Source organism: Populus trichocarpa, chromosome 18 (genome assembly GCF_000002775.5).
Source record: "Populus trichocarpa isolate Nisqually-1 chromosome 18, P.trichocarpa_v4.1, whole genome shotgun sequence".
NCBI lineage: Eukaryota > Viridiplantae > Streptophyta > Magnoliopsida > Malpighiales > Salicaceae > Populus > Populus trichocarpa.
In genome coordinates, this window is record NC_037302.2 from 15392282 (window position 1) to 15420082 (window position 27801).

Here is a 27801-nt window from a genome sequence, read left to right on the forward strand (position 1 = left end):
TGGTTTTGGAAAATTAATGAATTCCTATAGAATATGAGGATTAGGATATATGTTAATTATATGCATGGCTTTAAATATTTAGATCTTATTTCTTATGTTTTGTATGCTCATATAAATTAATGTTGAATAGGATCTTCTCGCACCCAAGACGCCTAATAATCTTCTAGGACATTACTTTTACTAAAATTATGTAATATAAGCTAATTAATGGTAGTTATAGCAAAACATTCATTACATGTAGAATCTTGTAAAAATAAATGGAATTTACCATGCATGTTATGTATATTATACCTGTTTTATAAAGACAATGTACTTAATTTAATTTGTATATGTATTCATTGAGAAAAACCTTTCCGTGCTTCTTTTCCATAAATATTAATCATGCAAATGTGAGTAATTAATTGTGTGTGATGGTTGATAAGATACAATAGAAAGAATAATTAGTGCAATGAATTTACGATCCAGGATCGGATTGGGAATTGCTATGAAGGGTGTTGTATGAAAAGATGTTTATGAAGGGTTAATATATATTCGATGATTAATATCGGAACGTTAAAATAAAAAAAAATGCCCAATTTTTTTTAAGTACCAAATTATAGGAATTAATTATAAATACTTACGAAATCGTCAGAGTTGCATAGCTTAGCCTTCATTCTTCTCCACCACTGGGACGGGTCCATATCAGTCTGTGCTGTCAACTAGTTACTGCCCATCAGTCAAGGAAGAAGGATGTAAGCAGAGAGAAGGATGAGAATTGCAGAATTAAAGTCACGTCTGATCTGTATAAAACTATGAACACCTTCTTTTAATATTCAACCCCAAATATTTTATCAGTTGGAGAGAGTGGAATCTGATAACCATTTCCTGAACACCAAATTCATTGATCCTTTTTCACCAGGAGCTTGAACATATGAACAAATTCAGTTCATGGAATTTGAGGACGAAATTATTATTACAATTCAAAGCTAAATGAAAAATCTGACTATATATATATAGAGAGAGGGGGGGGGGGGGGGGGGCATAGACCTACAAATACAGAAAATTTGAGTTAAGTACTTAAATACCTTTTGAAATAAACATGTAATCAATCGAGAAAAGCTGAGAGATGGAATTAAAAGAAGAAAGCTAAGGATCATGGGAGAAAAAAACTGATCGGGGATTACCTCTAAGAAATGAAGATGTCGAGAAAAAATTATGGTAAATCTAAGTTACAAGAAATAGAAGATCGACCATGCTAATACTGAGGATTATGGTTCTTTGGCGAACAATCTCTGCAACAGAGCAAAAGGCAAGAATGAAGTGTGTTAAAACAGTACTTGACAGGATCATTGGAAATCAAAGATGCAAGTATCTAGAATATGTTACTTCATTTTGGAATTCCCTTGATGATTTGAAAAAATACAGATGATTTGCCATTATCATCTTATGTCAAGTTTATCAGAAGAAGAGTATCTGTGGAATGAAAGCAAGCACTCGATCCCATCAGAAGCCCTTACTGAAATGACCTTCAGTTCAGCTGCACACTCCAGCGACTGTTAAACCGAGTCACGGATCAACGCAGTGTTTAAAACTATAATATGTATTATAAAAAATATGAAAAATAATTTTTTTAAAAATAAGATGAGATCAATAAAGGTTCACTCAAAGTCTCGGTGCAATCAAATTAAATGAAATTGAATAATGTTAGAAAGCCCATCAAATTAAAATAAAAAACTCATTAGACAAATATAGCGAAAAGATCACTTATTTAATAATTATTTAAAGCATTTGCCACTATATTGATTTCAATTAATTGTTGGGTGATTTGTTTGGGTTTCTAGTGTCATCGATCCTAATACTAAAATATGAATCATTTCAAAGAAAAATAATTTTTTTTTAAAATAAACCTAAATTAATTTGTAGGAAACTAAGAACAAGTAAGAAGTCATATATATATTATTCAACTAAGAATATGATAGAATAATGACCACCATGATTAAAAATGGTTAAACTGAATTTATAACTATTTATTCTAATATTATAAATCTGGTCTAATAGGTCAATTTAGTTATCTATTGATCTAAAATTTGGTTGTGCAAAATTTAAAATTAAATATTATTCAATTTTATTATTCATTTTCCTTTTTTGATTTAAGTATTCGACATTATGTTTTTTTTTTAAGATTAGTTTTGTAATTATCGTCAATTTATTTTTGATCTTTTACATTGAATAATTAATTTTTTTATGGAGGACATTTTAATTTTTTTACATTGAATATTTAATGTTTTATTCCAAAAAGCTATCGACACATGCTCTTTACATGCCAACGCGTGGAGGACATCCACATCATTTGGATGGGCCATGAGGCACCTCTTGGTGGCCAAACCTACCCTTGCGTTGTGTTGGTGGAAGTGTTGTTATGTTCTCTTCCTCATTGTGCAATAGGTGATGGTGGATGATTGGTAGTTTATCGTCGGTGGTCATCTCATTTTCCCCTTATTTTTTCTCTCATATCCAAAAAAATACATGTTAATCCTCTTTTTATATATTTCAATTTTGATCTTTATTTTTTTGATCTATGATTTTTGTTTATGGCCTTTTAATAAAAGTTTTGTTTGTTTTCAATTTAGTTCTTCAATTAGAATTTGTCATATATTATTTCTTCCAATTCAGTCCTTATTTTTTTCCTTGGCCTTTTTGTTTAATTTTTATTGGTTTTCAATTTTATCTTTCAATCAAAGTTTATGGTGTATTATTTTTTTCAATTTGGCCATCATTCTCTTGATTTTCTTTCTTTTTGTTAAAATTGTTTTTCCTTTCAATTTAACCCTTCAATCAAAAAAATTTGGTTGCCCTTTAATTCATTTTTTATTTTGATTTTCACTCTCATTCTTTTATCTTTCAATCAAAGTTTATGGTGTATTATTTTTTTCAATTTGGCCCTCATTCTCTTGATTTTCTTTCTTTTTGTTAAAGTTGTTTTTCCTTTCAATTTAACCCTTTAATCAAAAAACTTTGGTTGCCCTTTAATTCATTTTTTATGTTGATTTTCACTCTCATTCTTTTATCTTTCAATCAAAGTTTATGGTGTATTATTTTTTTCAATTTGGCTCTCATTATCTTGATTTTCTTTCTTTTTGTTAAAGTTGTTTTTCCTTTCAATTTAACCCTTCAATCAAAAAAATTTGGTTGCCCTTTAATTCATTTTTTATTTTGATTTTCACTCTCATTCTTTTATTCTTCAATCAAAGTTTATGGTGTATTATTTTTTTCAATTTGGCCCTCATTCTCTTGATTTTCTTTCTTTTTGTTAAAGTTGTTTTTTCTTTCAATTTAACCCTTCAATAAAAAAAAATTGGTTGCCCTTTAATTCATTTTTTATTTTGATTTTCACTCTCAATCTTTTAACTATGATTTTTTTGTTTTAGATCATTTTGTTTAATTGATTTTTTTCCTGACTTCATCCTTCAACGTTTGATTTATTAGGGTTTGAAAAGTTAATGCAAGTCAACATCTTTTTTTTTTCATTTCCTTTTTTGATTTAATTGTTCGACATTATGTTTTTCTTAAACAAAACAAATTGATTTTGTGGTTATCATCAATTTCTTTTCTATCGGGTTATCCTGATCTCATGTCTTAAGTCACGGGTTTTGCAAGGCTTTTTTTGAATTAAGGTTTTTCTAAAAAAACTTATGTGTATTGTTTTTTCAATTATCTTGATTCATCTATAAAATAAAAATATTTATTTTTAGATAATATTTATAATATTTGCATCATTGCATAATATTTTTTTTCTTTTATTTTATTCAATTAGTTTAGTGTGTGTCTATTTTTATTATTGTTTGATTAAATAAATAAATAAATTCAGTAAATAAAACTGAATAAATGTTCCATGTTACAAGATCAAATCCCTTTGATCCATATTTATGTCTCAATTTTTTCTGTTTCACTTTTAGTTATTGTTAATAATTTTTTTCATTTATTTATACATATGATTATCTAATTATCCATTTATTTAATTAAATATTTATATAAAGTTTTTGATTTATGCTTAAAAACATTTATGTAAAAATTCCATTTTTTTATTTTTTTAAAAAAAACTATACAACTAGCGGTGTAGGCGAGAGTCAAAGCAAGTTGCTTTTAACCTTTAGGCCTCGTTTGTTTTCTAGAAAGTAGTTTTCTTTTGGAAAGTGAATTATTTTTCAATTTTTGATAATATCATAAAAAATAAGTTGAAAAATAATTTATAGTGTTTGGCTATGTCATGGAAAATAAGCTAGAAAATAAATTGTTAATATATTTTTTCAAGTTTATTAAAATAATGAGGAACAAATCTTAGAAATTAAAAGGTTGAATGAGAATAAAATTGAAAAAAAAATTAATTTCATAAATTATCTCAAATAAAATAAGTAAAAATAAAAATAATATAGATAAAAAGTTGAAAGATGATGAAATTAAAATTTGTTTTGAAAATTTTATAAATTATTTTAAATAAAATAAATAACAACCAAAAGAATAAGAATCAAATCTGATAGATAAAAAATTTCAATCAAGAAAATGTTAAGAGAAAAGCAAATAACAATCATAAAAATGAGGATCAAAGTTGATATAAAAATAAAATTAAATCAAATTTTAAGGGATAAAATTGAAAAAAAATTCAAAATAAAATATATAGCAATCAAAAGTTTGAGGACCAAATTTAATATAATCAATAAATAACATGACATTTTTAAATTTTTCATAACTTCTTGGAAGTGTTTTCTGTCCAAAATAAAAGGAAAACACTTTTTTGAAAACTAAGCCAAATTTTTCTTTGACTGAAAAGTGTTTTTCGTTTGCCAACTTTTCTAATAACAAATAAATAATGGAAAGTTTGGAATGTAATTTTTTAAAAATCATTTTTCATAAATCAAACAGGGACTTAATTTTGCTATTTGTTGAGGGAGTTAACGTGTGTACAAACCCCAATGTTGAACCTATCCTCAATAACAAGTGATCGTTAGTTAGAGATGTCTGAGTCTCAGAATTTGGAGGAAGTGTTTATTGTAATTAAAATATTAAAGACCAGAATTGATATATAGTCCTTAAAACAATAAGAAGACGAGATCATATCCTGTGTCAAAGTCTTCGACACATTCCACTAAAAAATATATAGTCCTTAAAACAAAACACTGCCATTCTTTTAGTTAAGAAAATATACCGTTCCTAAGCACTCTTGTCAATGAAACCACCTTCTGATTAATTTGGAAATTACCGCACATAATACGAAAATGAAAGGCAGAAGACACATCTTAATTGGATTAGCTTTCTGCTGACGAGCATATGTATACTGCGTTGTCGAATAAATGCATTGCCAGGCAGCACCAAACAATCCAAAATACTCAACAGCCTCTGCAGGTGCGGAAGGACTGGTCGATCGGCGATGGAAACAGGGCAATAGGCTCATTATTTTCTTTCGTGCCATGTAAAGGATCAGTTCAGCAGTAGCAAGAAGCAGAGCTACATATGCCAACACCATGCCAATTAATGCATAACTCAGCTGGTCAGAAACTGCAGATGCAAACTCTAGAGTTAAGTTCGTCATCAGCAAAGTCCATCCTGATTTTTCCTATATAAGAAAGTAGTGAGTTATAAACAAGGAAGTTAACGAAACTTCACCAATTCTTAAAAGCATTGTTTTCATAGTTCTTACTCCAGGGCGTGAACTTTCTCCAGCATCCAGCAGCTTCTCCGCTACCTCTCCAGTCCCGTTCTCTCTATCACTCATACTGACATCAATTGCAATAGTGACCTCGTTATTTCTTGAGCCTGCTACAGTTTTACGTTTTCTTCCTGGAGTGCCATCAAGTATAGCTAGAAAGGCTATTCCTTGAACTTCTTCTGGAACGTCTTTACAGATTTTAACACCACGCCCTCTCTCTCCTGATAAATGCAATTTGATCCTCGTAACGGAAGTGCTCTTGGCAAATTCATGCCCACAAAACTTACACTTCATGCTACTACCATTCATATCTTCAACATGATTCCAAAAAGGATCCTTTGGTCGACTCATTTTGTCCTATAGGGAAAAAAGGGTCAAAATATTGGATAAAAATAAATGGAAGTTACATTAATTGGAAAAGGAAAGATTGAAACTGAGAAACATTTTCAACAATTAGAGAAGCCCTTGAACAGGAATATAGCATGGCAATTACAACATTTATGCCTGCAGTAACAAGATGATAAGAAATTATGTAATTATTGTTATATTAAGCAAATGGAACAGATTGATTTTAAGAGTAACAATAATTTGTTACATTAATCGAACCATTTTCATCCTCTTTCTTCTTTGGTCCTGTAGATACAATTAAATATTGAATAAAAAGTGGATTTTAAAGCAATCTTCAGAAAAAAGAGACTGCCAAGCAATCTTAAACAAAAATTTTGAAGTTGTTCTCCTTGTTTTTATGATAAGTAGTTGAAGTTGATAGCAAAATGAACATTTATTAAGAACAAAAATATAATATGAGTTGGGTTCTGTCGTTGATTAAGCAACATATATAATTAAGGTCTACTTGATCAATCAAGAATCCTACTTACAAATTCTACAACCAAATGAGCACTTTTATTTGAAAGAATCAAAACAAATACGTGTAGCAAAAAAATTAGTGGTTAAAATATACAAAAAGAAAAAAGAAAAATAAGGATCGAAAGTAAAATTTACCATGACTGATGGGTTCTCTTTGCGTATTTGGATGGCCATATCTCTAATCAAGTCATGCATCTTGATAGCATTACCACCATCAATTCTATCCAATAAGCAGACACCTTCAAGTCTATTAAGCATTTTGTGACCCTTGTCAAGTGCTTCTTGCCTGCTCTCCATTCTTTCAATTATTCCCACATTGATCAAATTACTTATCAACTCTTCCCTTTCAATCACTTGACCTTCAGGAAATAATGCACAGTATAACAAACATTGTTGCAGAGCTAAATCATATAACCGATCATAACTAAACCTCAATATCCGGAATACCTCATCCATGTCACTATATTTTGATTCTTTCAATTCCTTCAATGTATTCCTCCACTCATCTAGGTCATCCACTCCCGTCAAGCTTCCTGCCATTGTAGTAATTGCAATTGGCAAACCGGCACATTCCTTTGCAACATCTTTTGCGATGCATTCCACTTCTAGAGAAAGTGGAATGTCATGTCCAAGTTTATCCATGAACAAAGTCCAAGTTTCTGTGTCTGAAAGTGGCTTCACTTTTATTTTGTGTTTGATACCCATCTGCTGACAAATGATTTCTAGTCGAGTTGTAAAAATCACCTTGCTTCCTTTTAATGGGATAGGAATTCCCACTTTGCGCAGATCAAAAGACTCCCACAGATCATCTAAAATAAGAATCCATTTTTGCTTCTTCACTAGTTCTTCTAACAATTTCGCAGCTCTAGGTTGGATATCATATTCGCTTGAAAGATCTAAATGCAGAAGTCTAGCAATTTTATTCTGCAATTTATAAATACTGAAATCTTGAGACACAGTCACCCAATAAACATGATGTGAAATGTCTGGTCTTTCTAGAAGCTCATTGTAGATACGCTCCAGCATTGTCGTTTTACCGACCCCTCCCATCCCCCAAATACCAATGGTTGAGACTTCATCATCCATTAACCAAGAACGTATCACATTTGTATTCTCTTCAAGTGCTCCTGCACCAGGCTGTGCTACTCCTCCAGCCCCGTTCACTGTATTGTCCTTCATTAAAAAATTATAGATCTCAACCTCATTCATATCTTGTGCATCTCCTGCCAAATTGTCAGCTTCGTTGTTTTGTTCGTGTGGACTGGTTGAAATGGCATTATCAATATCATTGCCTCCAGAAGGGCTTGCACCTACGTTGGTCTGCACTAATCTTTCTGTTGCTTCTCTTCTAGTATCATGGTCATCAACCGTGTGTCTCCAATGAGAGACACTTCCGTCAACATGCTGAATACATCTTTCACCAGTGTTTTCCATGCCATTTGCCACTTTTAAATGTGAACAAATTCTCTCTCCCCCCAAACCTTGCTCCATGCCCTGAACTCCCATTTGTATCTTTGCAACATCTGCTACCAAATTGTCAGCTACATTGCTTTGTTGCAACACTTGAACCGCTTGTTTAATCCTCAGCTTGCTCTCGAGTGCATCACCTCTCGGTCCAGTCATGCTTAATATGTCGTTTGCTGCTTCTGCGTGTGAAGAAATCCTCTCTTCCCCTACTCCGTGTTCCAAACCCTGAACTTCTGTTTGTACCGTTCCAATATCTCCTCCCATATTTTCCATCTCAATGTTTTGTTCTTGTGGACTAGTGCTTCTGCTTCTGCATCACCAACTCTTTTGTTTGATTGATGTTTATGTGCATGTACCATGCACATATATATACAGTTATTCACTGGTTATAGAAGTACAGTGTGGGTAGGACTTTGTATGAAGCTAGACTTTATCTTTAAATAGAATTACACTAAAACAGAGTTACATCAGGTTTTAAACTGCGGAAGTGTAGGTGACGGATTCTCTTGAGTTTCTAGGATTAGCAGTATGATTTATATTATACTAACAATATCAAACATCACCTAAAATTATTATATTAATCTCTTTGATGTTAAATCTTTTATTTGAGAATAATCTTAATGGTGAGTTAAATCTTTCATTAGAAAATAATCTTAATGGTGAGTTAAATCTTTCATTAGAAAATAATCTTAATGTTTCGTCGTAAACATTATGGCTTACAAGCATTGTTCGTTTTATAGTTAAATTAGTGCCTAAAAGCTTAAAGCAACAATTCATCTCAAAATACTAAAATTATATTTGTTATTCTTAGCAATCACTTTCAAGTATTAAATTAACATTTCTTATGTATAAATTAAAAATATCCTATTTATATTAAACCTCAATATTCATACAAAAATCTATAGTCTAATTGATATTTTTATATTATATGGTTATATATAAAAAGTTTTTGAATATAAGTGTTTCAATTAATATTTATGCTACACGATTTCTATTTTAACTCTTAATAAATCCACTCAACAATTTAACAAATACTTTAAAACAATCCGTGAATTTTATGGAAAAATTAACTATTAATCACAAAAATAAGAAGACAAAAAACTATGTTAAAAAAAAAAGGAAAGAAGGAACTGCCATTACCACCGTTTTTTATTTGTATAAAAGTTGCTTTCCTAATTTAATTTAGATTTTATTTTTTCATTATAACAAAAAAACTAAAATGGATCAGTGTATTATTTATTATTCACCCTTTTATTGTTCACATAGACAAATATTATTATGGATTGGAGCAGTGTAATGATGTAATTGTCCTTACAAAAAAAACTTGTTAAGCATGCAATTAAGAGTGAGATTGTCTTTTTCATGGGATACATTTGGCATTAAAAGAATGATTGAGAACAACATGGTCCATTCAGGTTTTTTGGGCTAGTGTGTGTGTATTGAATTTCCTAGCATAAAATTTTAAGCTTTGGATGGGAGGATTCTTTAGTTTTTTTATATATAAAAAAATAAATAATGAAGATACACTCATGACCCTGGGAATATGCATGTGTTAAGGGGTTTTACCATCCTTTTATTTTATTGAAAGAGTTTAAATACAAAATTACCCTTGTGTTTCAAAAAATCAAGGCTACATGTAAAGGTGTTTTCATCATTTTTATATAGATGTCAGACTCAAGCACTTAGGTCTTAGGTCTGACATGCTGAAGATGATTAAGTTTTATTTTAGGGTGTTTTGAGAGCTTGATTGAGTTTTTAACAAGATAATTAAGTGGTAAGTGAATTAGCTTGGTCAAATGAGTGACTCTGAGCAAACTCCATCATAGCTGGAGTTAAAACCTAGACCATGCAACACCTCGTAGCTATAGAAAATCCTTTAAATACCGGTGCATCATGACTTCCTATAATGAAAATACTTCATTAAATAATATGCAAAAATTGCCATCCTGGTGATACTGTATTACTTGGAAGAATCAATTAGCAATAAGAACAAAACGGTAAAGAAAAGAAGGATTTATAGTTTACCTGTAAAAGGTGATTTTCCAAGCGTGTAGTTACTGGTTTGCTTAAGGAATCAGCAAAGAACAGAAGTCCGAGAGAGAAGAATGGTTTAGAAAAGTTGGGGAGGGAAGGAGAGGAATTAATTAAAGAATGGTCCTAGAATATATATATCTATATATACACGTTACCGCGTCGCACAACAAAAGCTATAGAAAGCGGACCTCATCATGTTTGCGCGTCGTCTAGCGAAAGCGAATGAAAGAATTAGAGTTATTCAAGCTCTAAAATTAAAATTATAGCTGTAAACTGTAATGAAAAAAGAAGAAAAGATTTTAATAAATTCTTGAATAACTAATTTGTTCTAAAAATAACATTCTAAACTATTTACATATTAACTAAACCGACCTTACTAATTAAAACTAAACTAAATTACACTAAACTAAATTAAAAAATAAAAAAAATTACTCAACAACAACTTCTAGATTTAGAGCGTGTTTAGAGCGTGGTTGTAGTTGCTTTTCAAAATGTTTTTCACTCAGAAATGTATTAAAATAATATTTTATTATTTTTTAAAAATTATTTTTGACATCAGCGCATTAAAATGATCTAAAAACACCAAAAAAATATTAATATGAAGCAAAAAAAATATTTCAAATTTTTTCAAAAACGCTTTTAAAACGCAAAAACAAACAAGACCTAATTTGCACAGCAATCTAAACTTTGATTGAGTTTCTTAAATTTTGTCTAATCTAACTATGGGTTAAAAACTATATTTATTCTTGTAACACAAATATTTTCCTGAATTTAAACTTGTTAATATATTCCATGCCAATCGGTACCTTTTGAGTGTATGGAATAGTGATCAAATTGATTTTTAAAGTTTTTTTAAAATAATATATTTTTATATTTTTTAAAATTTATTTTTGATATTAACAAAGTATAAAATAAATTAAATTTTTTTAAAAAAAAATTTAAAATCAAGGTTTTACAAGTTTCGAAACACCATGGAGGTAATCGAAATTCAATTATTTCAAATATTATTATGATTTTGAAAGCAGATCTGGAGGGACCCATCCATGACAATGAGGAAATAAAAAAAGAAGCACGTCCTCCCACCTAAGAGCATATCAAATGGCTAAATGGAAAGTTAAATATTAAAAAATATTATTTTAACTCCTTCATACGTATCTTACATACTTTAAAGCAAGTGCGTTAAATTATTTTTTTCTATTAATGTTATTTTTATATATCTCTTAAAAAAATTAAAATTAAAGAATCATCAAAAAAATAAACTAATTAAATATAATCATGTAAAAAAAATATCAAACTTATTAAAATAAAATAAAATACTTGTTTATCCCACTCTAATGAGGAAATAAAAAGGAAACATGTCCTCGCACCTCATAGCATCTCTAATAGTTGTGCTGCATCTCCAACCGGTATGCTAAATAAAAAGTTAAATATTTAAAAAATATTATTTTGACTCTTTCATGTTTATTTTATATATTTTAAAAAAATATTAAACAAAATTCTAAAATATCTTTTCTCTGTCCCACAAATGTTATTTGTACATATCTTTTAAAAAAGCCAAAACCAACAAAGTAGGGGCCACAAAAAAATAAACCAATTAAATATAGCCATGTGAAAAAAAAAATATCAAACTTATTAAGAAAAAATAAAATACTTATTTATCCCACTCCAATAAGAAAATAAAAAAGAAACATGTACTCCCACCTCAGCGCATCTCCAACGGTTGTGCTACATCTCCAACAAGCATGCTAAATAAAAAGTTAAATATTAAAAAAATATTATTTTAACTCTTTCATGTTTGTTTTATATACTTTAAATAAAATATTAAACAAAATGAGAAAAATATCTCTCCCACAAATTATATTCTTTAGCTTGGAGAAGGGATATGCTTTCTTGCAAATACTTCCTTAGCTAGTCCAGTCAACAAGGTTTTTCTATTCATGTGCTTTACTTTTTGTCTCATTGCTTGATGTTTGTTTGCATTTGTTTATGTACACTTGTCGCTCGGGATCATATGAGTATTCAAGGAAAAAACAGAAGGGATCATATGCGTTTACCAGTATACTTGCGGTTACTTTTTTAAAAAAATTTTATTTGAAAATATATCAAAATAATATTTTTTTTATTTTTAAAAATTTATTTTTAACATCAACGCATTAAAATAATCTAAAAGCATAAAAAAAATAATTTAAAGCAAAGAAAAAAATAAAAATTTTCAAATTTTTTCAAAAGTATTTTTGAAATGCAAAAACAAACAGGGACTCCTGTGTATTTTTATATTTTTAAAATGCTTATGAAAAAAATATATTTTTATTTTAAATTAATGTCTTTATATATTTTTATATTATTTTGATATGATTTTTCTAAAACCAATCTAGTTATATTTTCATAATCTAGTTATATTTTATCAGTAAAACTGTACTAGTGTTCTAAAAAGATTCATTGAGTTGTAATATTGGGTACTGAACATAAACCAACAAAAAAACAAATATTTTTTAATTATTTTTTCATGAGGACCAATTAAAAAAACTGATTTATGAATGGGTATGATGGAAATATAATTAAAAGTAAGCTTCTTTTTTTTTGGCTTCATATAAATTTTAGCGCTCAAGATTATGAAATACACACGCGCACATATTAAAAAAAATATAATAGAGATACAACGGAATCCAAGCCTTGTTTTGGCTTTATAAAAACTTCAACATATTGCGATATATAAAGAGAGAGAGAAAGAGAAGCCCAGAATCTTAATTTGCATGAACACCACTTAGCTATAGAAAATCTTTTAACTCTAAAGGGATGGTATAGTTTAATTGGTCAAGTTTTAGATTTGTTCTGTAAAGATTACTAGTTCAAGTCTCATAAACATCAGGGTTTATATGGTCATTAACTTTAGGGGTCGTGAAATTAGTCGAAATACACGTAAACTGACCCGAATAACTAGCATGCTGTGTTGCTTGGAAGAATACTGGTGGATCATGACTTCCTGCGATGAGAAAACTTAGTTAAATAATATGCAAAAATTACCATCTTGGTGATTTAATAACCAGCATGCTGTGTTGCTTGGAAGAATCCATAGCAATGAAGAACAAAATGGTAAGGAAAAAGAGGATTTATTAATTAATCCTTAAGCGATCAGAAACGAATAAAAAACTAATAGCACAGAAGAAAGAATGGCCCCAGAAAATATTTAAAATAGAGGCGAATGAATCTTCTTCTTCTTCTTCTTCTTCTTCTTCTTCTTTTCTTTTGAAACATTAGTCAGCATTAGTCAATCACGTTAACGCGTCATGTAGCCAAAGCAAAAGAATTCGATGGGTTATTGTATTGTTGAGCAACTGTGGATGAAAGGCACTCTCTTTTTGTATTTTATTAAAAGTGTTTTTTTTAAAAAAATTATTTTTTTTTTATTTTTTAATGTACTAATATCAAAAATAAAATTTTAAAATAAATAAAATATTATTTTGATCATTTCTAAATAAAAAACCACTCTAAAAAAACAACTATTATCATAATATCAAACTTGTTTGGGTTGATACCAAACAAGTCTAGGTTTCCGGTGTAGTTTTTTTTAGGGTATGTTTCGAAGTGTGATTGCGGTTGTTTTTTAAAGTGTTTTTCACTTGAAAATGCATCAAAATAATATATATTTTTTTATTTTTTTAAAATCATTTTTGATATCAACGCATCAAAATAATATAAGAACACCAATATTAATTTGAAAAAACTAAAAAATTAAAAAAATATAAATATTTTTTAAATATTTTTAAAACACAAAAATAAACATGGCTAGGCAGGGTGCGTGAACAAGGGATTTTCCCAGCTGGGAACGAGGGCTTCCTGTGAGCATGCATGTTGGGAACAAGTGTGTTTGATATTGTGGTAGCTTTTGTGGTTGTGATTTTAAAAAAATTGTTTTATAAAAACACTTTTAGTTGAGGTTGGTTTGATATTTATATATGTTTTGTTAAAACTGTGGTTAAAATTGAGGTTGAACAAAAAGTAGTTTAATGTGTTTGGTTTAGAATACTTTTTAAATTGAGGTTATAAAATAACTAATATATATATTGATGGTTTTAAATTTAAATATTATAAATTTAACTACTGCTATTACATTATGAAATAAATAATACTTTATATATAAAAAAAAATTATTGTTCCATTAAACTATCTACAATTCCATTACATACAAAATTCATCTGACAAGGACTACAATTTCATGTTTTTTTTAGCGTGCAACAAAATCAGGTAAAATATTATCAGGAATAAAATTAAGATTACGATGAAATTCTGCAAATGCTACACCATTATACGATCTCCTTCTAATTTATATAGTGTCATTGAATAATATTAAGCACTAGATTACTGTTTACGTGAACAGTGTGAGTGAATTTAATTCACTCTGCACAGAAGAAGAAAAGCAGCTTGAAGCTGCTTTGAATTTACCTGCATTTTAAACGCGAAATGCACTGGGCCCCATAAATTATAAACTACGTGTTTTACTTTACCTAACAATTGTTTGTTGTGGTTTGCTTCAAAAGCAGAAGCAACCACGTAAACAAACAGACTTTCGAGCTCTAAGATTAAAATTATTGTTGTAAATTGTAATGAAAAAAAATATTTTAATATATTTTTAAACAACTAATTTGTTCTAAAAATAACATACTAAACTATTTACATATTAACAAGACCCACCTAACTAATTAAAAAATAAAAAATAAAATTGAAAAACAACTTCTAAATTTAATCTGCACAGTAACCTGAACTTTCGTCGAGTTTTTTAAATTTCATTATAACCTAACTATGGATTAAAAATTATATTTATTCTTGTAGCACGAACACCTTTTATATATTCCAGGAACAAGCTGTTGAATATTCCATGTCAATCGGTACCTGTTACATGTGAAGTATGAACCCAGTTGTAGTTGAGACTTTGAAAACAGAGAGGTAATTATATAATTTAGAATGGCTGTGGAAATGCACAAAGTGATCCAAGAGTAATTTAGGAGAATAGTAGCTGTTTTTTAAAATATTTTTTTATTAAAATAATATTTTTTTATTTTTTAAAATTATTTTTGAGATTATAATATTAAAATGATATAAAAATATTAAAAAAATATTAATTTAAAGTAAAGAAAAAAAATAAAATTCAAATTCAAATTTTTTTAAAAACGTTTTTGAAACGCAAAAACAAACGGGGTTAAAAATTTTTCAGCCATACTATATTGTTGGTTTTGTCTTAAATTGCTAACAGTTTGTTGGTTTATGTTATAATTTTTTGCTTGTAATATTTTTTACTCTAACATCAGTGAATATTCAATTACAAATACTTTTAACTTTGACAAAAAAATAAAATAAAAATAAATGGTATTTCTGACTTTAATGTCAGTGAATAAACCAATAAAATAATTATGAATCAATGCATGCATATTTTTTATTTTTCTCCCAAAAAAATATTTTTTTAGGATGATCTAACTCGACTGATCACTAGCACAAGCTACTGACCCGGCTGGGCAACATGAACGTTAACTAAATCACGCGCGCGTGCATGAGCTGATAAAGGAATTAAGTTAGAAAGTACGTAGGAAGCGAATTAAAATTCAAAGTAAACAGTAACCAGTGAATTAAAATGAAAAGCGGGGAAAGAGAAGCTGACTTACCTGGTAGCTCTGAAGATGAAAACGTGATGGAAGATTCGTCGGCTAAGCTCCTTTCTCTTTCCTTCTCCTTTGTTCTTGCTTTTCTCTGATTGGTTTCTTCCTGTCCGTCCCCTGTTCTGTGGGTGTTTCGTTCTCTTGTGGCCTTCTGTTTTTTATTGTCTTCTCTGTATATTCTCTCTGTCTATCTTTTTCCTCCTCCCTGTTCTCTTCTTTTTTTCTCCGCCCCTGTGTTTTTTTGTTTCCGTTCGTGCTCTCCCTCCTTTTCTTTTCTCCCCTTTTCTGCGTCTTTCTCTGGCCTTTTATAGGGCCAGAGAGTGTCAGTGATCGTTAACCAGGGGCGGAACCAGAAAATAGAATGAAAGGGGCCAAAATGTTAGTTGTTTTATTATTTAGACTAAATATATTAATATTATTAAGGGAGGGGCTGGAAAACAAATTCCTTGCAGGGGCTCCGGCCCCTGCCAGCCCCCCTGTCGTTAACAGTCCTGCACTTGCAGGACTATAGTGGATTCGGAGATGGGATCGTAGGCAGGAGACGTGGTCCACGATTGGATCGAATTTGCTGCAGATTTCCCTGTTGAATCGGCTTTCTCCGCGCGAAACGAAAGGGATAATGAACAGTGCTTCAAAACGGTGCCGTTCGTGTCCTTGGGAATGACTATTTTCACCTTGGGCCTTAAACGTTTTAAATTTAACAATTGGGATCCTAATCAGTAATAATCAATTTCTAATTTTGCCCCTAGATTAATTTCAATTGAATCCCTGAGTTATAATGCCATTTACACAACAGTCCTAAGTTTCTGGATTATTCAATTTGGTCTTTAGACTTTAATTTCCTGCAATTTTACCTTGAATTAGTTCCAAACTTTAAATCTTTGATTTCTTTAATTAATTAAATTAAAGTTAAATTAAGTCTGCAAACTTATCAATTCTTTAATTAAACTAATCCAAAATTTAATTAAATTCTCAAACTTATTAATTCTTCAATTGCTGATCAAATGATTTTTAAATTTGATAATTTCATCCCTGAATTTTAAATTTATATTGTCTTAACTCCATTTTCAAATATTTTTTTATTCATTTATTTTTTATTTTTTATTTAAAAATTGAATTATGACACTTGCATATCCTTTTCGGCCTGCAAATATATATAAAAAATCAAGTTTGTTCTATCAAGTCGGCCATTGTTTTAGGAAGTGTTTAAGAGGGAGTTTTAACTGTTTTATGATATATTTTTTTAACCTTATAAATATTCGTTTTATGATATATTTAAGTAATTATAAACTTTTAAAGTAATTAGTTAGAAATGAACGAGTGACCTTTACCCTCACCATGAAGGTTTTTTAAGAGGGGTGGAACGTAGCAAGCTAGGGTTCTAGCATGGAAATGGGTCTGCAAAACAAAATTGAAAGAGGAATTGGGAAAGAAGGCTGTTGATCGGGTTGAGGCTGAGAGGGGTGTTAATTCAGAGTTTCTCTAAGGGACGGCTAGGATTGCTTTACATGTCAGATGGATGGCTCACAAGGAAAGGCCGAGTCAAGCTAGCTTAGCAGAAGGCAGAAGAAACGGCAGGCATTATGTATTGAGTTTTCAAATTACTCCCTACTAATACCACTAATTATATTTTTTGAGTATAATAAAATCACTCTGACTTTGGTTTTGACTCTGGGTTTCAGTAAGGTTTTGTTTTGTTGGGCCAGATAGTAATGGATCAAGCCCAATATAAGAAGGCCGATCATTCCAACAAAAAATAGTTTTGTTTTCTTTTGATGGGCCAACAAAAAATTTTGGCCCAAAGACACAACGGTAAAAATGCCACCAATTTTCCGATTGTTTACAACAACTTTTGATTAGATTAGTTAAATTTTTTCTATTTTTTCTTCAATTTGGATTGGTTTAGGTCTCAGGCTATTCAGATGGGTTAATTTGTTAAGGCTAATCCAAAATTTAAAACTATAATTTATATAATAAAAAATATAAAAAATAAAATTTTTAAAAATAAAGTAAGACCAACAACCGCCACTCAAACTCTCATGCAATTAAATTAAATCCAAGTCAAGTGAAATTATTATTAAATAATGTTAAAAAGCCCATCAAATTACAAAAAAAAAAAAAACTCATTAGATAAATATAGGGAAAATATAATTTATTTAATAATTATTTACAAGATTTGCCACCATATTGATTTGAATTAATTATTGTGTGATTTGTTCGGGTTTCTTGGTATCATCCTAACACTAAAATATTTCAAAGTTGGAATCCTATTTCACATTCAATTCCAAAATCAGCACATATGAATCATTTCAAAGAAAAATATATATAAAAATTGAAATAAACCTAAACTTGTAGGAAACTAAGAAAGTCATACATTATTCAACTAAGAATATGATAGAATATTGACCCACCATGATTAAAAATGATTAAACTGAATTTTATAACTATTTATTTTAATATTATAAATTTGATTTAACAGGTAAATCTAATTACTTGTTGATCTAGAATTTAGCTGTGTCAAATTTAAAATTAAATATTATTCAATATTATTTTATTTTTTTAAACGAAATTTTTATTTTATTTTAAAATGATACAATCATAAAATGGTCTTTTGTTTCTATGGGCTGTAAATGGATAAAATATGAGCCCAATAGGCAAGGATTCGGCTTACCTTCAGCTTAAGCTTAGCGTACAGAAGAATGCAAAAAACAGAGCAGAAGTTGAGAAAGACACAGAAAGAAAGAAAGAAAAGAGGCAGACAGGGAATTGACACAGACAACAGCAACAACAAAGGTACAGAAACTAACTAAACCCTCTCTTAGTGTTGCCATTTCAATGTTTTTGAGTAATTTTTTTGGTTTATGTTCGGGGTTTTTTTTTGGTTTCCATAAAAAGATTGCTCTATCAAAGATCCGTGTTTAGAATTCAAAGCCTAAGTTTTTTAGAGAGAAAGGTGGTCCATTTTGAAAGCCTTGTTGATTTATTCTCCTCTCATTGTAATTTGTGAGAGGACGAGTTTCAATTTCAAGTTTACTATTTTATGTATAGTTTTATTGTTTCAAGCTTTTGAAGCAGTATATATCGAGCATTGCTGACTCCATTTTGGTGTTTTTTAGTTTAAAGCTTTTTTTTTTTTACTTGGATTTGGAGGGTTTCGGTTGGTTGGAAAAAAGGTTAATTCTTATTTTGTGATGGTGGGGGGTGAATGCTCGTTTTATTAGAGGATTATTGTCTTGTTTTTTTATTTCTTATTAGGTTAAGTTGGTGATATAGAGTATGAGTGGTGCTCCTGTTAAAAGATCGCATGAAGAGGGTAGTCATTCTTCTTCTTTGAAATTCCCTCCTCATGAAGATACAGGTTCGTATCCTAAGCTGACATCAGGGGTTTCAAATGAGTTCCATCTACCATATGAGATGGGTCCAGATGCTAGGGTGGCTAAGATTCCCAGAACTGAGTCTCGAGACGTAGATAGAAGATCACCTTTGCATTCGATGTATCGAATCCCACCATCTTCAAATGAATCACACATGGATTCTCATTTGAATGTTGCTCCTGAAAGAAGGCCTGAATCAAGGGATTCCAAGGACTGCAGAGACTACCGGATTGAAAACCGTGAGCCAAGGACTGATGCAAGAGAGATGTATGGCGAGGCAAAGAGGGATTCACAAAGTGTTAAAAATGAAAAGGATGTGAGGTTTGATAGTAGAGGGGATGACAATAAAGAAGTAAAGCATGACAGAGAAGCTCGTATTGAGCCGAAGAATGACATGAAGATAGAAAAGGATGGTTTTGGTCCTGCAAGTAGTCAGGTGAATTGGAAGGAACCAAAAGAATACCATAGGGGAAAGAGATGTTTGGAATCTGCAGGTGTACATGTGGATCCTTGGCATATATCACGTGGAAATTCCCAAGGCCCTGTTGAGATTGAAAAGGAAGTCGTCAGTATCGAGGAGAGGGATCATGCCAAAGTTCATGAGGCAGTTGGAGAAAATAAAGTTGAATTGAAAGGTGACGATAGATTTAAAGACAAGGATAGGAAGAGGAAAGATTTGAAGCTCCGGGAATGGGGAGACAGAGATAAGGAAAGAAGTGATCGAAGGGGAAGTATGCAAGTAGGCAACAGTATTGCTGAGGGAAAAGAGTTGGTGAAGGAAGAGAGAGAAGGAGAGAGGTGGGAGTGGGAGAGGAAGGATCTGTCAAAAGACAGGGAAAGGTTAAAAGAGAGGGAGAAGGACCACATGAAAATAGAATCAGGAACTGGAGCTGAAAAGGAGGGTTTGCACAATGAAAAGGAGTCTTTGGATGGATCTGTTAGAATTTCAGAACAGGAAAATCCAGCTTTGGAGCCAAAGAAACAGAAAGATTTTGATAACTGGAAAAATGTCGATAAAGAAGCTAAAGATAAAAAGAAAGAAAGAGAAGCCGGCATAGAAGGAGATAGACCTGAGAAGGGTAGCACGATGTGTGGGAAAGAATCTGATGATGGATGTGCAGATGGTGAAATTGCAACTGAAAGGGAAAGAGGAGTTTTTAACTATGGAGTCCAGCAGCGCAAGAGGATGCTTCGGCCTAGGGGCAGCCCGCAAGTGGCAAATTGTGAACCCTGTTTTAGGTCCCATACTCAGGACTCTGAGGGGTATGTTCTTCAATTCTTCTTAATTGCTGTTTTAATTGGAAGTATGTTATCCATATGATTGATTTTGGATTATTGACGATTACCGTGTGGAAACTTGCTTTAAAATATTTGATATGAAAGTGGAAACTGCTATTATTGGAGCTAAGTGTCCTGAGATTTATCCTACAATGATAGTTTCTAAAGATAAAATTACTTTTATTGTTGCTGAAACCTTTAACCAAATTTTCCATTGTCATGAATTCTTTAGCATGTTTGTTCTCTTAGATTGGTTAAATTGAGCATCATTCCACTTTAATAATTCAAGAGTAAACTATAGTCTAAATTCATCATAATCAAGTTCCTTTATATCTTGCAGATGTCAAGGTAAGCTGTCATGTCCATTTTATGAAGCTGAAAATTTATTCGTGCGCTATGGCTATGGCTAATGGGTTGCAGGGGAGTTGGATGATGGGATCTCCTTCAGAGTACTGATTGGAATGCTAAAACTGAAATCATTAGCTATCACTGCTTAATTGGATTTTTTTTTACTTCTTTCCTTTTCCACTCTCCTAATGCATTGGATATGCCAGAATGAGGTGTTAGCTTTCATATTTCCCTTTTCCCTTTCTTTTCTTCTTTGTGCTGTATAATGTTTTCTCAAGCTTCTATTAATTGGTAGTTTCTGGGCCTTTTTAGGTTTCTTTGTCACAACAAATGTGTAGCTTGTGTCAACAACTCGTGGTCTCTGTGTCATAAATTACTTCTATTAGTAAACATATTAGTGCTTACTGATGGATGATACAAAAAATAACTTGATAACATCGTAGTTCACAAGTTACTTGATTTCCTTTATATGGCTATTGAATTTACCTTCTGGTGCTCCAGGCAAATCTGAGGTATCCTCTGTCATTTATAAAGTTAGTGAATGCATGCAAGAGCTGATAAAGTTATGGAAGGAGTATGAAGCATCTCAATCTGATAAAAATAGTGAAAGCAGCCATAAGGGCCCCACTCTTGAAATTCGAATACCAGCAGAACATATTACTGCTACAAATCGCCAAGTAAGCTTGCTGCTGTATGTAATAGTTGATGCTTTTGCTTGTTTTCATCATATAATTTATTTCTTCTCTCATGTGTCTTTTTTTCTTTCCTTTTTAATGTGTTCTTAAACTATCTTGGAATTGTATGTCTCTTGGCTCCATGGGGCTTGCACAAATGCTAAGGGGGTCAGAGGTGAGGGTATAGTTAGTGATGTTCTCTTTGAGCCGTGGACTCCCCATTACATCATCTGATTTTTGTTTGTTTGACCATGCCTTTCTATCTTACCGCAAGATATTGATTGTCTCTTGTGTGGGAGCTCGTGGGAAATTCTAAGGATGCATTGGGGTCAGAACTTTTAATTGCCAGTATTGTCCAAGGATGATTACATACTGCATGCTTCTAAAACAAATAAAAAATGCTAAGTTATTAAACCTAAAATGTATCAGTTCATTTAATTTATTAGTTCCAAGTCATTCAAAGACTCAGGAGTTTAAAAGTTTGAAAAAATTCAACATATTGCTATTTCGTGATCATTGTAATGACACAGGAAGTTATAATACTTCTAAAGCTATCATCTAACTACTTAAACTACCAGATCTCATGGCTTTAATAAAAAAGTAATAATCCTTCCAATATGAAAATTGATGTTGTCACTTCCCTTTCTATTATGAAAATTTAATTTATAATTGGTTTAAGTTTCAAACAGAGAGATTTACCAAAGGTTTGTCGTCCGTGAACTCTAGCCTCAACATTCTGACTCTTACTATCTGTTCTAAATTATGCTTACTATTTTTAATTTATTTTTTGAGTTGCTTGTAATATTCAATGAATCGAAATATTCGAATTGTGAATAGTAAGGTTCTAACAACCAATGGAATTTCCATTAGCTTCCTTAAAAAGTTTCAAACCTTTTTACATTGTCTGAATAAGGGTTTCTTCATAGAGTCCGATTCTTATTAGTTTGATTACGTGAATTTAACTAGCCTTTATCCGAAAGTTTTGGGACGTTTAGAATTGAATGATGAGATCGGTTGTGTGGGGTTCGGTTCCTTCTATATGTTTATGTGTGTTGTGTCTGCAAACCGAATCTTTCAAAGATACAGCTATTCTTAAATTTTAAGGTCAATTTGTTGGTAGATAAGTTGTATGTTATGTGGGTGCCTTTTATGTTCTGATGTGTACAATTTTTTACTGTGGATTGTCAGATGGTCAACTTTCATTAGAAGAGAAGAGGCCTCTATAAGAGCAATTATTTGACATGCAAGCTCTAATATTACAGGATTTCTGCTCTGCATAGTTTGATGCCTTCATGTTTGGGTATTAGCTATTAGATAAGTATGCCCATGCTTAGGTCTTTAAGTTTATTAAGTGCAGGTAAGAGGTGGACAATTATGGGGGACAGATATATACACAAATGACTCTGATCTTGTTGCTGGTATGCTGTGATATGATGAACAGTAGCAATTGTATAATTTGTTTATATGTGAACTGAAACAATATTGATGTTGCAATTTTGTTGCAGTTCTCATGCATACAGGCTACTTCCGTCCCACTGCTTCTCCTCCTCCACCTGCCATCCAAGACTTATGTGCTACTATCAGAGTGTTGCCTCCACAAGATAGTAAGCCCCTTCTATCTCGCCTTCTTTATGATGCTGCCATTTCTAAACACATTCACATCATGACCATGCAGTCAAATAATTCATGTAAATGTTACAAATCTGGATACCGCTATCCTTTTGAACTTTTATGTCTCTACATCTTACTTCAGAATGAAATTTGTGTTGTTTCTTGAAGTTCTTATGTTGGAAGTTTGTGAAAATAATGATATCACCTAGATGGTCTGAGTAGTTTGGGTTTTGGTTGAAGCCCAGTCAACTTTGTAATGGTGTCTGAGATTGGCCTTGTATAATTGATTTTGCTGACATCAAAATCATGCATAATCCATATCCATATTTGCACAAGTGAATCACAAGGATGCAAAGACACATTCCAAACAAGATAACTTGAGCTCTTAAAAAACCCAACATGCTTGAACTGTGCTCTTTTGTCAATTGTCAAGATGACAATACTTCCTTTAATAGTATAAAGCTATATGAGAAACTTAAATGACGTACGCGCTTAACTTTTTCTTGCTAGTATTGCCTTTCTGCATGTGTGTCCTTACCATCCATGCTTTACTTGTGTGGAATTTTAACACTAACTTTGGTATGTGCATTAGGCTACATTTCTATGCTGAGAAATAATGTTCGTTCACGTGCCTGGGGAGCTGGAATTGGTTGTAGCTACCGTGTTGAGCGTTGCTGCATCATGAAGGTGGTGGAAATTTTTTCGCAATTGTAGTTTTAGTCACCATTTTTCTGCAATTCATTGAGAACCTTCAGAAATGTCTGAGGGTGTCATAGCAGCATTGCTATTACCATCTTCACGAATATTGCTTGCTGCTTGTTTTATCCTACAAAATCCTAGTCGTGAAATGCCTTCAATCATTGTTATTTCTAATTTCTTGTTTATTTCAGAAAGGAGGTGGAACCATTGATCTTGAGCCCTGTCTTACACATACATCAGCAGTGGAACCTACTCTTGCTCCTGTAGCTGTTGAACGGACAATGACTACCCGTGCTGCAGCTTCGGTATGACATTGCCATTTTCTTCCACAATCCTTTGAGTTTATGTTCTTACTCTTTACTTCTCTGTATACTGTTCCTATATCAATTAGTAGAACTGTCATCTGAGGTAGAGCTCTGAGCAAATGTTTTACTCTTTATGATTTTGCTTATTTCAATTATAATCGCATGTTTGTGCTTCTAATAAAAGAGCTAAAATATTTCTGTGACCAAGCACTTTTCTGTTATTTGGATCTACTTACATTATGACAGCTTTTCTCTTTCAGAATGCATTGCGGCAACAGAGATTTGTACGTGAAGTTACAATACAGTACAACCTTTGCAATGAGCCCTGGTAGATTCTAGATCTTTTTGATAACTATGATATCCTGCAATTTTTCAGATCTGTATGGAATTGGAGATTTTTGTCTTATGGAAAGTAGAAGTTAATTTTGCCATCATCCAAAATGGTTTGGAAGAAACTTGCTTTGTGTTTTATTAATAGTGATATCCATATCATGTAGTTATTAATGAAAATGTCAACTGCATGTGTGTTCAAATGCATATGTTTGTCTATTGTGCTAGTAGTCGTTGACCTGTGGATCTTGCTTTTAATGCACCTAAGGCTGCAATAAAGAGATGATGATGACCTATTTCAACTCGGTGATGTAACAAGTTTTTCTTCACATGAAAATTTAGATCTTTTATCATATAGCTGTGTGTAAAATAGGTCATCGGTATTTGTGTTTGGATTTAATTCTCTTTTCTGATCAAGTGTAGAGGGAACAGAAAAGGAAAAGAAGGGCTTGAACATTTATATATAGAACAACTCTCAACTTAGATCTCATAGAGAGTTTATTTCATATCCATCCAAACAAATTCCGTTAAATGTGCTGTGGCATCAATTGTTTCATCTTATTGTTTTGAAGTTGATAGCCTTCTAGGGAATTATTCTTGTTTTCTGTATGGGATTTTTCTGGTTTATGAAAACTAATAGCTACCAAGTTTTTAAAGGCTTTCTAAGTTTTTTTCTTAGCAACACATAACAGATATCCTCTATTAATTTGTACAACTGTTGTGCCATTAGTTTACTATACGTGCCCTAACCCTAGATCTTGGTTTTATATAGCTGTTCTAATATTTCATTCGATCAACTCTCCACAGTTTCCTACCAATAGACATGCTTATCTGAAGTTTGGAATGTTTACATGACAGTTTACTGGAGTTTAGAATGTTCCCATGACATCATTAAGTGTTTATCCTTTTTGTTTATCTACGTGGACACTAATTTTCATTGCCTTGCAAGGTGTTTGCAATTTTCCAATTTTCTTGTTGCTGCTGTTGTCCATTAACTCTCTCGTATTTCTTGACTTGTATGTTAGTAAAATGTTTAATGTTTCAATTTTTATGCCTGCATAATGTATCAGGATAAAATACAGCATTAGTATTATTGCTGACAAGGGTCTGAAAAAGCCTCTCTATACTTCTGCACGTTTGAAAAAGGGAGAAGTTCTATATTTAGAAACACATTCATGCAGGTACTCCCTCTTCTTCTTCTTCTTCTTCTTCTTTTTTTGTGCTTTCTAGCTTGATACCGCACGTAGGTTTTGGAGGCACATTTTTTTGTCTTATAGTAAAATTGTTTTAGCTTCTGTGTATGATTTTCATATCTTTCTGTAACTTTTTTTTTGTCTTACAGTAAAATTGCTTTAGCTTCTGTATTGTATGATTTTCATAACTAGCTGAAAGTTGCCACAGAATTTCTTGATGATGACTTCTGTAATTTCAGGCATTATTTGTTTTGTTGTTTGCCCATGCATAGAAAACAAAATTGTATTGGTTTATGTATTTAAAATATTTAGTAAACGAACATTTTTTTTGTGCAAGTCTGAGGTATTGAAATCATGAAGTTCACGTGGTGAATTCTTAGTGATGTTCTGATTCTGAATTTTTGATTTCTTATGTGAAGGTACGAGCTCTGTTTTACAGGAGAGAAAATGGTGAAAGTGATGCAGGCTTCTCAGGTGCATGAAGAGACAAATAAGATCCATAATCACCACCCACATTCCTCAAACGGTGAGAAGCACGACTTTGATAATGTTCTTATTGATGTATTCCGGTGGTCTCGCTGTAAGAAACCACTACCGCAGAAGGTCATGCAGTCAGTTGGGATCCCATTGCCCCTGGAACATGTTGAGGTACTTCATTTCAATTTCTTTCCTTGAAACATCTCTTCATATTTAGATGTTAAAGTTTGTCATATTTTCACGAAGTCAAATAAGGAGACTGCAGAAGAAACTCATATTGTCAGCTTGTAGTTACGTTTTTCTTCTGTTTTTTTATCCTTCTAGGCTGACCGCAACATCTGTGATTTTGAACAGGTATTGGAGGAGAATCTTGACTGGGAGGATGTGCAATGGTCACAAACTGGTGTTTGGATAGATGGAAAAGAATTCACACTTGCTAGGGTGCGCTTTTTATCTCCAAGTTAGCTATGGCTTCTTGTGTATCTACAAACAGTAGTGTAACAATTTGATGCATGCAGGAATAATAATATTTGGTTTGTAATGGTTTTATTTCTTAAATAAATCAAAGAATTGAAGTTAATCTCTTTTCTTTTTCGTTTATAAAAAATCGATTGGACTATATCCGTACCAGAGTATTTGAGCAACCAAAACAGAAGTACTGGAACTTTGAATATTGGGAAGTCTGGCATTTCTTCCATTCCAAGCAAGCTAATGACTAAAGGAAAGCATCTCTCTGCAATTTCTTATTAGCAAAATTAATTTCAGTAGACCAGATTGATCGAATTTGTATCCATGTTCTCCTGACTACTTGGTACACTTTGCTTGAAGACATCACGAGATCCAGATATTTAATATGAAATTCATCACAAGCTGATGAGCCCACTTCTTTGCCAAAAGCAGAGAGTAACTGCATAGTCAGGGTCTGTTAAACCAACTAGCTAGAATTCATGTGTTGAAATACAAAAAACTACAAGGAAAACGAGAGATCACACAGAGACTACATCTTCCAGTATCAATTCTGTTAGATTAAAGATTTCATCTTGGTGCAAGTGCAAAAGCCAAACGGATCTGCAAGTTACAGTGTGCCAGATGGGAAGCAACGTCAGAGCCCTCTCAAACATAGGAAGGAGATAGTTTTATCCATGCTAGCTGCTGACCCGAGTACTGAAGTATCTTATTTCTGGCCAAGTGATTTTCTTTGGAGTTTGTATCTTCATTAATTCATTAGACTTGAGGATTTAAAGCAGTGTAATGTGAACTCGTTGAATAGTTAGTGTGAATAAATAAAGCAGAAAGTGACATGAAGTTGGCATGGTGGTTTCCATGAGAGTAATCATTGCATACAGGACAAAGGAAGCACAAGGGATTTGCACCTCTGTTTTATTTCTTTAGAGTAAAAAAACATAAAGATGCTTGCTAATTGCAATGTCTTTAATAGCTAGTCTTCCACTAAGAGAGATCTCTCTCAGTCTACCATTGATTTCCTAATTTCTTATTTGATAAAGTTGCTTCCACTAAGAGAGAGATCTTTCAGTATCCCTTGATTTCCTAATTTCCCTCACCAAATTTTAATTTGATACAGTTGCTTGCACATTGCACTTTGATAAAGTTGCTTCCACTAAGAGAGAGATCTCTCAGTATACCATTGATTTCCTAACTTCCCTCACCAAAATTCTTAAACCTATAGTATGTCTTTAAACGGATCATACTGTTCTGATTCCACAAACTCGTGGATAGAACCTGAGGAGGCCAGCCGTCTTCTGAGAGTTAGTTCAGTAAAATCTAATTAGTAAATGTCGTTTCATATATA

General features: G+C 31.7%; 2 protein-coding genes and 1 long non-coding RNA gene across 4 annotated transcripts in view; 1 reads left to right on the forward strand and 2 right to left on the reverse strand.

The window, feature by feature from the left end:
* The window catches only part of LOC18110927 (uncharacterized), a 93235-nt gene extending 66664 nt beyond the window's left edge, over nucleotides 1-26571 (forward strand). The window contains exons 2-12 of the mRNA XM_052449266.1: nucleotides 18958-20339; nucleotides 20695-20702; nucleotides 21204-21379; nucleotides 22734-22794; nucleotides 22882-22980; nucleotides 23580-23674; nucleotides 23878-23991; nucleotides 24252-24319; nucleotides 25392-25502; nucleotides 25934-26162; nucleotides 26346-26571. Of these exons, the coding sequence (XP_052305226.1) occupies nucleotides 18979-20339; nucleotides 20695-20702; nucleotides 21204-21379; nucleotides 22734-22794; nucleotides 22882-22980; nucleotides 23580-23674; nucleotides 23878-23991; nucleotides 24252-24319; nucleotides 25392-25502; nucleotides 25934-26162; nucleotides 26346-26456 (2433 nt within the window). The 5' untranslated portion in view covers nucleotides 18958-18978 and the 3' untranslated portion in view covers nucleotides 26457-26571. The remainder of the gene's footprint in view (nucleotides 1-18957; nucleotides 20340-20694; nucleotides 20703-21203; nucleotides 21380-22733; nucleotides 22795-22881; nucleotides 22981-23579; nucleotides 23675-23877; nucleotides 23992-24251; nucleotides 24320-25391; nucleotides 25503-25933; nucleotides 26163-26345) is intronic.
* LOC18109011 (probable disease resistance protein At1g61300) lies at nucleotides 5090-10480 on the reverse strand. 2 transcript variants are annotated; one of them, XM_024592043.2, is made up of 4 exons: nucleotides 10043-10480; nucleotides 6686-8327; nucleotides 5675-6040; nucleotides 5090-5590 (listed from the first exon to the last, which is right to left on the reverse strand). In XM_024592043.2, exons 2-4 carry the CDS (start codon nucleotides 8288-8290, stop codon nucleotides 5201-5203), a joined length of 2361 nt encoding a protein of 786 aa, XP_024447811.1. In that variant the 5' UTR covers nucleotides 8291-8327; nucleotides 10043-10480; the 3' UTR covers nucleotides 5090-5200. The 2 variants fall into 2 exon arrangements, with proteins under 2 accessions (XP_024447811.1, XP_052305218.1); XM_052449258.1 differs by having other exon boundaries at nucleotides 6686-8341.
* LOC112325470 (uncharacterized) lies at nucleotides 11418-16063 on the reverse strand. Its single transcript, XR_002979501.2, has 3 exons — nucleotides 15709-16063; nucleotides 12981-13034; nucleotides 11418-11796 (listed from the first exon to the last, which is right to left on the reverse strand). It is a non-coding gene; the product is annotated as an uncharacterized LOC112325470 (long non-coding RNA).
* Nucleotides 26572-27801: the final 1230 nt, after the last annotated feature.

Coding starts and splice junctions, on each gene's coding strand:
- LOC18109011 (XM_024592043.2), bottom strand. CDS start 8,290: ATGGAAAATATGGGAGGAGATATTGGAACGGTACAAACAGAAGTTCAG. Junction 6,041..6,685: donor AAGAGAACCCATCAGTCATG/GTAAATTTTACT, acceptor TTTTCCCTATAG/GACAAAATGAGTCGACCAAA. Junction 5,591..5,674: donor GAGAAAGTTCACGCCCTGGA/GTAAGAACTATG, acceptor TTTCTTATATAG/GAAAAATCAGGATGGACTTT.